This window comes from Balearica regulorum, chromosome 1, assembly GCF_011004875.1.
Source record: "Balearica regulorum gibbericeps isolate bBalReg1 chromosome 1, bBalReg1.pri, whole genome shotgun sequence".
NCBI lineage: Eukaryota > Metazoa > Chordata > Aves > Gruiformes > Gruidae > Balearica > Balearica regulorum.
In genome coordinates, this window is record NC_046184.1 from 76,436,295 (window position 1) to 76,445,691 (window position 9,397).

The 9,397-nt window shown below is 46.0% G+C and overlaps 1 protein-coding gene across 2 annotated transcripts in view; it reads right to left on the reverse strand.

Annotated features, from left to right (window-relative positions):
• The window catches only part of TTLL12 (tubulin tyrosine ligase like 12), a 30,842-nt gene extending 25,189 nt beyond the window's left edge, over positions 1 to 5,653 (reverse strand). Inside the window, exon 1 of one of the 2 annotated variants that reach the window (XM_075759863.1) lies at positions 5,448 to 5,653. In XM_075759863.1, coding sequence (XP_075615978.1) covers positions 5,448 to 5,567 — 120 coding nt within the window. In that variant the 5' untranslated portion in view covers positions 5,568 to 5,653. Of the gene's footprint in view, positions 1 to 4,741; positions 4,832 to 5,447 lie in introns of those variants that run through there. The other variant, XM_075759854.1, reaches the window with a different exon arrangement.
• Positions 5,654 to 9,397: the final 3,744 nt, after the last annotated feature.

Below are 9,397 nucleotides of genomic sequence, written 5' to 3' on the forward strand. Positions count from 1 at the left end.
TTTTGCTAAGCCCCAACAAGAAGGTGAAAGAAATCAACTCTACACCTGTAAAGCAAGGCCACCTACACAAAGTAGACAGCTGCCCAAAGACAGCTAGCAAGGGAGGAAGGTGGTGGGAAAACAATACCCACATGATACCACAGACCAGATCCAAGTAGAGAAGTACCTGAAATTCCCTTCAGAGGATCAGAGGATGGTATTTTCCTCTGGGCTCTGTGTGCATGTGTGCAAAAAGAAGATGCCAACAACGTGTTGGCTAACTCCATGTATACATTTTTCTTAAAGTGAAGAAAATTACATTGTCAACAACCTCACTGGAGATTAAAAATGCACCTATTTTAAAAAAAAAATTAGGAACTTACTATCACCCGCTTCAGTGGCTATCAAAATACCTAGCAATTCTAATTTATTCCTAGTTTTCCAGTTTTGCTAGAAGAGGACAATTTTACTCAATAGTAAACAATATTACGACCTCTTGCTTTAACAATAGTAGCCACCAACATTTCTTCAAGTCTCTGCTCGGTTGCCTGTGGAATCCGTAGCCATTCTAAGCTGAGGTAACGGCAGGTGGTCCCAGCAACAGGAAGAGTCCTTCTTTGTGCAGCAGTCAATGGCCCTCACAACTGATTTTTCTCAGATCAGGTCCCAGCTGGATCAACTTCCCGATCTGGCTCACCGCACAAGTCCTAATCCCGGCACATGGCAGGCAGCAAAAAAAAAAGTGCACCAGTGCACACACGTTCCACTCCTCCCTGAAGTAACGATTCACTACTGCTGCTGCTGGATCAAGAGCTATCCTCATCAAGCTTATTAGCTAGCAGAAGAAACCTCAGCTAAGTGACTGGAAGTCATTAGAGAATTCAAACTGTAAGTGTGATTCACTGGAGTCCACTTGACACCTGCTACGGTATGGCACTATGTATGCCTTCTACACTTGACGTTCTGTCTTAAGGGGTTTGTGAGAGTGGGGTTATGAGGTGAGCCAGCTGCTGACTCAGAGATTAGCCTTCACCTGCCATGGGCTCCACCCATTTACCAAACACCCATGATGAATGTTAGAACCAAGTTCTTCTACAACTAAGGGAAGCTGTTGGCTTTATATTTTATTAAATATCAACTCAAGGCTTAAAAATGAAGGCACTCCCAATCCCCTAAGCCAAAGTTTTGATCTGTCCCCCCAAGAGCATCAGCTGCATGAGATCGCAGCAGCTGCATTTAGCAAAAGTCTCTACTTTTAATACCTTTTCAGCAGAGGTTATCCTAAAGAATTTATAACCTTGAAAAAGTGAATTAGGTGTATTTGTCATCTGAAGCAATTCACTTGTTGAGCAGCAGCTCAAAACCACCTTAATCAGTAGCTTTCTGTGAGGTTTTTGTTGTCTTTTAAATTCATAATTGATGACGCAAACACTTCAGTAGTGAACTGATAAGTTTGGCAGAAGCGCCTCGTCGGCAGTGTGGACACACAGCCTGTTGAGTGGGTGGATGACACTGCTGTCCTCCTCTCTTCCTCCCTCCCTCGGAGAGAGTCTGTCATATTGTGAACCTACTAACACAGCAGCTCCATTAAAGGAATCCTAAGCTACTTAAGCAAAAAACAGCTGGATAAGATGATGCCACCAATTTGAAAAGTATAACCTTTTGCTTGAAGCAGAATAGGGAGAACTCACATGGAGTACTCCACTAGAGTAAGTGATAATCTCTAGAAGATAGCAAAGGGGTAGCAACACATTTCAGTGGCACAACTATTTGCAAGCAAAACAGGCTTGGGCAAAATCACTCCCTCTTCATATTCAGGTGCAGCTCCAACCTAACAAATCTAATGAAGCAGAGAATGTGATAACAAAGCAGGCACATGTCATGACAATTACCATGCACAGGCATCTTCAGCAAATTCTTTTTAGGCACATTGCAAACCGCTTTGAAGATAGCCTCTGGGCAACAGGCTGCCCTCCCTTACTCTGGAAAACAAAGTCTAGTAGTATTGATCATGCTTCATTCCTTCTAGTAATTAGTTAAAAGCCTCCATTTCTAACTGAGATGAAACTCTAAGCAGTCCTTTGCCAGTGATATGTCGGGGCCACAAAAATCTTGCTGCAATACACAGAAGCCTGCCATATAACTTAGCATAAGAGAGGAATAGAATAAAAAAAGATTATGAATAAAAGTAGATGCAAGCGCTGCATTTTTCTGCATATTTCCCAGGCTTATAAACCAGACTATACACAGTTTCTCCAGTAACATAAGAAACAACTACTATATTGGAAATACAATTGTAGGGTTTATAGTAAATTATTACACATGCATATGTTTTGTTTTACAAGTTTCTGCCAGAAACACAGAAAATGCAAAATAAATAAATAAAGGCAGGTTAATTGATCTAGCAGATATACTGTCTTTTGAATGAGCAATTTAATTCATGGTTATATGATGCTCTCAGAAGGAAACCTGCTCCAGCAGATCTCAAGGTAAATGGAAAAAAAAACCAAACAAACCACACTTCACTTCTCTTGCAGGCTTTAGCGTACACATAGGAGGGAGGGTGCATTCACTCTGTATGTCGAAGCATGTGTCTGTGTTGGAAAACAGCTGCCTGGGCTGGGTTCTAGAGGTACTGATGTAAGAGATTTTTATCTGTGTTATGGATGCAAATTTTCCAAGTTCTATGCTAGAAAGTTTTAATCTTTGCAACAGGTTAGGACAAATGAAAAATTCCTCCCACCTTCACGCGTGAAACAAGGAAACTCATATTATGCTCCATGTTGCACTGACTTCCCCTCCCACAGTTTTTCTTTATTACCTAGACTCCCAAAACACTTTCATCCTTTCCCTTCACCTCCTTGCTTTCTTTGCTGCTGCTCCTTCAGCCACTCCACATGGTTCAATTCTAAGTACTGTAGCTCTGTCTTTACCTCCTCAAGAGGTCATCCCAGTCCACAGAACTCCTCACAGTAATTTTCCCTGGACATCCCAAACATCTCTGTATCCTTTTGCCCTTCTTCTAGATAAAAGCCAGAAGCTGCAACAGTAGAGACAAGTCCCATCAGCAGCCTAATTTATCTTCCTAATCACATTGAAATCATTAAATCTCTCTCTCCGCATGCAATGGAACACTTAGTACCAAAGAGCATGCTCAGCCACCACTCAAGAAAAATGAAATAGAAGGAACAGCCCGCCACCTTAGGGCACATGCTTTCTTCATCCTGCCTTTCTCCACCCTAGCCTCTGTAAAAAGATCAGGACCATAGGTCTCCTCTCACTCTACTGTCTTGTCTTCTAGATCTCACACACCCCAAAGTTGGTAACATGGAAGGATATCAGCCACAGAACACAAATATTAAGCCTACGTTATGTCACAGCACAATTCCATAGTGTGCCAGCTACCTCCAGCTTCATAATACTGGCATATGGCAATGCAACAGCTTGCAACTTTGTGTTTCCTTACCAGCTTTAGGCTACCTTCTATTTCATCCTGTTCTAATACACCCCTTCTCACATCTTCCTATTTAAGTAGAGCAGTAGATACTCCCTGCTTCAAGTCACTTGCACATATGCTTGTTGAGAAAGGTATAATACAACTGGAAATTTGTGGCTGGGCATATACTTGAGTTATTATCGATTTATTTTCTCTGTAATACACATGTATTTCTGTTATTAAAAGTACCAGACACCCAACAGTTAGAAAGCAGTAAGAACGTATGCAGACCCTTCCTGACTGTATGTTCTATAAACAGATTATATCATGAGTTCCTATGCTTCCTTCCTGTCGCAACTTTAAAGTTGAGACAGGGAAAAGAAGCATTCAAATAATTAGAAATCAGTTTAATTGTACAAGTGTGTTAAACTACAGTCTCCTCTCGTTCCCCCCCGTCCTATACTTCCTGTTCAAACTTCTCATCTCGCTTGCTTCTCCACTGCTCATCATGCCCTCCTGCACCCCACTGCTAGTTTTCTCCCCATACCTTGAGGTTCTCATCAGATCTCTTTGTCTCCCCAGGACTTAGAGTTCATCTCATTCTTATTTCCTTCTCCAGGCAGACTCCTCCAGACTCCCTGGAGCACTCTCAAGTCTCCAGATGACTAGTTTCGGGTTGTGTCTCTTTCCTGCCTTAGTTCCTTGTTTCTTTACGCCAACAAACCCAAGACAGCTTTCCTCACCACTGAGGTCGGCTGTGTGTGTGCAAAATGAAAGAGACTCCTAAATTCAACTAGTGTCTTAACAAGCTCTTTGTCCAAAATAACTCCTTTTCTCAACTTTGTTTCTCTTCCCTTTCTTACCACAAAGCTCCAGGGAGCAAGCAGATAGTTGTTAAAAACATGGGTGAAAAGGGATTCTCCATCCTGGAGCGTGCCTGTGCCCCCATACTCACTCTAGTTCAGGGCCAGGTCCAGAGACTCCTGGTGTCAGCTTCACCTGAAACATACCCAGCCCCTGCAAAGGGATGGTCTCTATACCACCTGTGCAGGGCTACAACAGCAGAATTCAAAAACACTCACAAAGGGCAATGTCCCCAGATTTATGTCATTGCATCTATGAGTGACAATTTTACAAAGGCTTACAACTTGCACAAAATTTGGCCTGATAAAGTCACACAGCACCGCCACTCTGAGATGCTCTACAAAGTAGTTCTTGCATTGTTATTATTTTAATCATTGCCAGAATGTTCTTCTACCACAATCCCCATTCTCTGAAAGAGCTGAACAGCTTTTACTCAGATAAGGAATAAATGAACAAACCAACCAGCCAAAAACACTCCCAGAAAACAGCCTGAGACTTGTGCCTGTGCAAGATGAGCCAACTGAGTTAGCTCTGCACAGTTATAAGTGACAGAGAACAGCGTGGAAGTGAAGAGAACTGGGAAAAGAAAAAAAAAAAAGATCATGTAAAGGCCAACCCAAACTACAGTGCATTAACATATAACAATGTCCTGATTTTAATACTACCACTGCAAACTCATCAGCCCTCTCCAATATTGGATGTCCAGTTACCAGGATCCCCAAGCACTTTCCTGCTTTACACTGACAACAATAAGATGAAATCAGATACACACGATACACCTAATCTCTTTTACAATCCTAAGCTGCTGCTTCGGTAACACGGCTGGCACGAAGCCTTTCCCACTCTCCCCTGCTGAGCAACCTCTCGGCTCTCCTCTCCACTCGGGCTAGGAAATGGGGACCCGCTCCCCACCACGGCTCGCGTGAGGAAAGCCTGCCCCCCTCACTTCCCTCACCATCGCGGGGGGGTGGGGGCTGCTTCATACCCAGCTGGGGAAGGGAAGAGAGCGGACCCCACGCCCCACCACTGTCTCCTCACTGGAGGATGCCCCTTCGGCGAGAAACACCGCAGAGGGCGGCGGGAGGGATCCCCCAGCCCCCGTGGTGTTTCCCGCCGAAGGGGCTGCCCTCAGCGCCATTCCCCGCGGCAACGGCCCGCGAACACCTACCTCGCCACGCAGTTTGCGGCACAGGCTCTCCCAGTAGCACGCCGGGACCCTCGACGCGCGGAGCGCGGCCCCATGCAGGGCCACGAAGGCCGCCAAATCCTCCTCACCATCTCCCGACATGGCCAGGCACCGCCGCCAGCCGCTCCCGCTGCCCGCCCCGGCGCAGAGCAGAGCATGCCGGGCGGAGGCGGCCCCTAAGAGGGAGGGAGAGAAGGGGGGAGCTGCGCGCGCGTGGCGGGGCGCTGCCGGGGGCGGGGCTTGGCCGCGCTGAGGGGCGGCGTTGGTCCTCTCAGGGGGGCTCCGGCCTCTTTCCAGTCACCCCCGAGGAGAGGGAGTGTGAGGGGGTTTTGGTCTGTCGAGCAGGTACGGGTTCTGCTTGTGCTTTGTTCCTCTCTTGCCCTTAGGCTTTAATAAAAGCACAACATTCGTGGCGCGGTGCTGGCCACAAGATTTTTGAGTTTCCCGGTGTTTTACAATGAAGGGGTCCATTTTGGGCCAGCCTCATCCATGAGAAATGTGCTCTTCAAGTTGTGTGTGCAGAGGAAAAACTAACATTGTGTGTGGTGCTGGTCGTTTTTTTAAATTCAAACTTAAAAAAACAAAACACCAACAACTTTGACAAGTTAATTTTAACATTAGGCTTCCTAAATATCTGTCAGTTTAAGAAGGAGGTGTGTTCTTTGCAGGCACCTGTAGCAGGAAGGTGGCTTCTCAGTATTTTTCTTGGGTTGTTTAGAAGACATTTCTAAGAAAATCCATTCCTCCTCAGATTTTTTAGGAAATAGCCTAAACCAGTTTAACCTGAGGCTCCCTAAACATTGCTGGTAGCTTTGGTCTCAACTTGAGGTATGGTTATAAAGCTACAAGAACAAAGCAAGGTGTCTGATGCTGGCAGGCGCTCCCATTGCAGGCTAGGGCTTTGCTGTACCTGCTGTTGTGGCTAGCCAAGCGCTGCTGCTGCTGGGACAGCCTGCATTGCTCCTTCTGTGGATTGTCTGCTCCAGGGACTGTGGAAACTGCTTTTCCTGCCAGCCTATCCTCAAATCAAGCCAGGTTCGGCACCACTCTGGGAGGGACGTCCTACAGCCCTGCAAATAAAAGGCAGGTTCTAGAAACAGGAATTTAGGGTCAGTAGCTGGTGAAGAAAGACTCAAATTCAGAGTGCAGTCACTGTAGAATGTACATGAATGCCACATAGAAGAAATACCTCTTTGCTCACTGCCCTGTCTTGTGTTGCTGGACTGGTATACTATGTAACTACCCAGAGCAGCAATCCCTCTCTCCATGTAATCGCAGAGTTACCAGGTGGAGGGTCTGTAAATTAAAGTGCTGCTAAAGAAAGCAGAAAGAGATTAAAAATGATGCCTGCGTGCTGTAACTATACATCAGTCTTCTGCAGTTGAAGATCTAGCACAATCCTCAGGTTGGATATCTGAATAGTAAATGCAGGCAAATCTTCCTTTTTGCCTGAGACTGTGTCTGTGTCACCACGTGCTGTGTTCCCACACTTCCCAGCATAAAGGCTTTACTAGGATGTCGCTAAGCAGACCTACCTGGTTAAACAGCAGAAGATCAAAAATTAGTTGTATTTCCAGTGTTCTTGACTGGGTTCCTGTCATACTACACTGAGTTTGAGGATGTCTTTGCTAATATTGTGGTTTGGAAAAAGAGGATGGCTGTGGTGGTGATCTTGCACTAGTATTATAGAATGTGGAGACTAGATCACTTACCAATCCTCATGGGGACCTTGCTTACTGAAAAGGTTCTCAGTGCCGACCTTCCCTCATTTCAGTCTTTGCCATAGACTCAATACATGATGGCAAGTTATATATGCACACAACACAATACAGTTCTACACAGCCTATATCGACTATAGCAAGTTACATGACTTGGTTTTTTGCATAGAATTTGTTCACTACACAAAATGTTGTCTCAAGCTGGGAGTGTTTACTACTGCTAATTTGAACTGGTTGTTCGTTTACTTCTTTTTTTTCCAGATGACTTTATAAACATGATAAAGTTCCCAGAAAGTATGTAATAATAATTTTATAGTTGTCATAGTTTAACCCAGCAGGCAGCTAAAACGACGACACAGCTGTTTGCTCATTCCTCTCAGTGGGATGGGGGAGACAATTGGGGAAAACCCCCTAAAACTCGTGGGTTGAGACAAAGACAGTTTGGAAGAACTTAGGACAGAAAAGGAAGATAATAATAATAACAACAACAACAACAACCACCAAGTGATGCGCAGCACAATTGCTCACCACCCACAGACCACCAATGCACAGCTAGTTCCTGAACCATGGTCTAAACCCCCGGCCAGCTTCCCCCAAGTTATATATTGAGCATGATGTCATATGGTATGGAATATCCCTTTAACCAGTTTGGGTCAGATGTCCTGCCCAAGTTTCCTCCCAGCTTCTTGTTCACTCCCTGCCTCCTCACTGGTGGGGCAGTATGAGAAGCTGAAAAGTCCTTGACTTAGTGTAAACATTGCCTAGCAACAACCAAAATATAAGTGTGTTATAAACATTATTCTCATCCTAAATCCAAAATACAGCACTATACCGGTTGCTAGGAAGAAAATTAACTCTATCCCAACCAAAACCAATAGTTAAGTTAAACTTTTTAATTACCTGTGTTGGTTTTGCGTGGCAAGGTTTTGGTAGCGGGGGGGGCTACAGGGATGGCTTCTGTGAGAAGCTGCTAGAAGCTTCCCCTGTGTCTGATAGAGCCAATGCCAGCCGGCTACAAGACAGACCCACCGCTGGCCAAGGCCAAGCCAATCAGCGCCTCTGTGATCACATATTTAAGAAAGAGAAAAACAGTTAGAGAGCACTTTTGCAGCCAGAGAGAGGAGTGAGAAGATGTAAGAACATCTGCAGACACCCAGGTCAGTGAAGAAGGAGGGGGAGGAGGTGCTCCAGGCGCTGGAGCAAGATTCCCCTGCAGCCCGTGGTGAAGACCATGGTGAAGCAGGCTGTCCCCCTGCAGCCCACGGAAGATGATGGTGAGCAGATGTCCACCTGCAACCCATGGAGGACCCCACGCTGGAGCAGGTGGAGACACCTGAAGGAGGCTGTGACCCCGTGGGAAGCCCGCACTGGAGCAAGCTCCTGGCAGGACCTGTGGATCCGTGGAGAGAGGAGCCCATGCCAGAGCAGGTTTGCTGACAGGACTTGTGACCCCGTGGGGGACCCACGCTGGAGCAGTTTGCTCCTGAAGGTCTGCACCCCGTGGAGGAGACTCACGTTGGAGAAGGCCGTGAAGGACTGTCTCCCATGAGAGGGACCCCATGCTGGAGCAGGGGAACAATGAGTCCTCCCCCTGAGGATGAAGAAGCGGCAGAAACACCACGTGAGGAACTGACCGTAACCCCCACTCCCCGTCCCCCTGTGCCGCTGGGGGGGGGCGGAGGTTGAAGCCGGGAGTGAAGTTGAGCCCGGGAAGATGGGAGGGGTGGGGGGAGGTGTTTTTAAGATTTGGCTTTATTTCTCATTCCTCTACTCTGTTTTGCTTAGTAATAAATAAGATGAATTCCCTCTCTAAGTTCGGTCTGTTTTGCTCGTGATGATAATTAGAGAATGATCTCTCCCTGTCCTTGTCTCGACCCGTAAGTTTTGGTTTTTTTTTTCATTGTACCTTTTCTCCCCTGTCTAATGAAAGAGGGGAGTGATAGAGCGGCTCTGGTGGGCACCTGGCCCTCAGCCAGGGTCAACCCACCACATTACCTAAAAAAAAAAAAAAAGTCAATCTTTTTCCCTAGACAGACCACATAAGAAAAGTGGGATGTATTTTCATTTCTTTGTTCAGTAGAGCCACAGTGATCATGCCCTGTCCAGAGGCAATGGGAACGTGATCCTGCTCCAACATGAGATTTACATAATTCTTGTTCTCACCAAGCATAGGCAGGTGTTTTCTCAATGCTTGTTTGCACTTCCACCTCACTT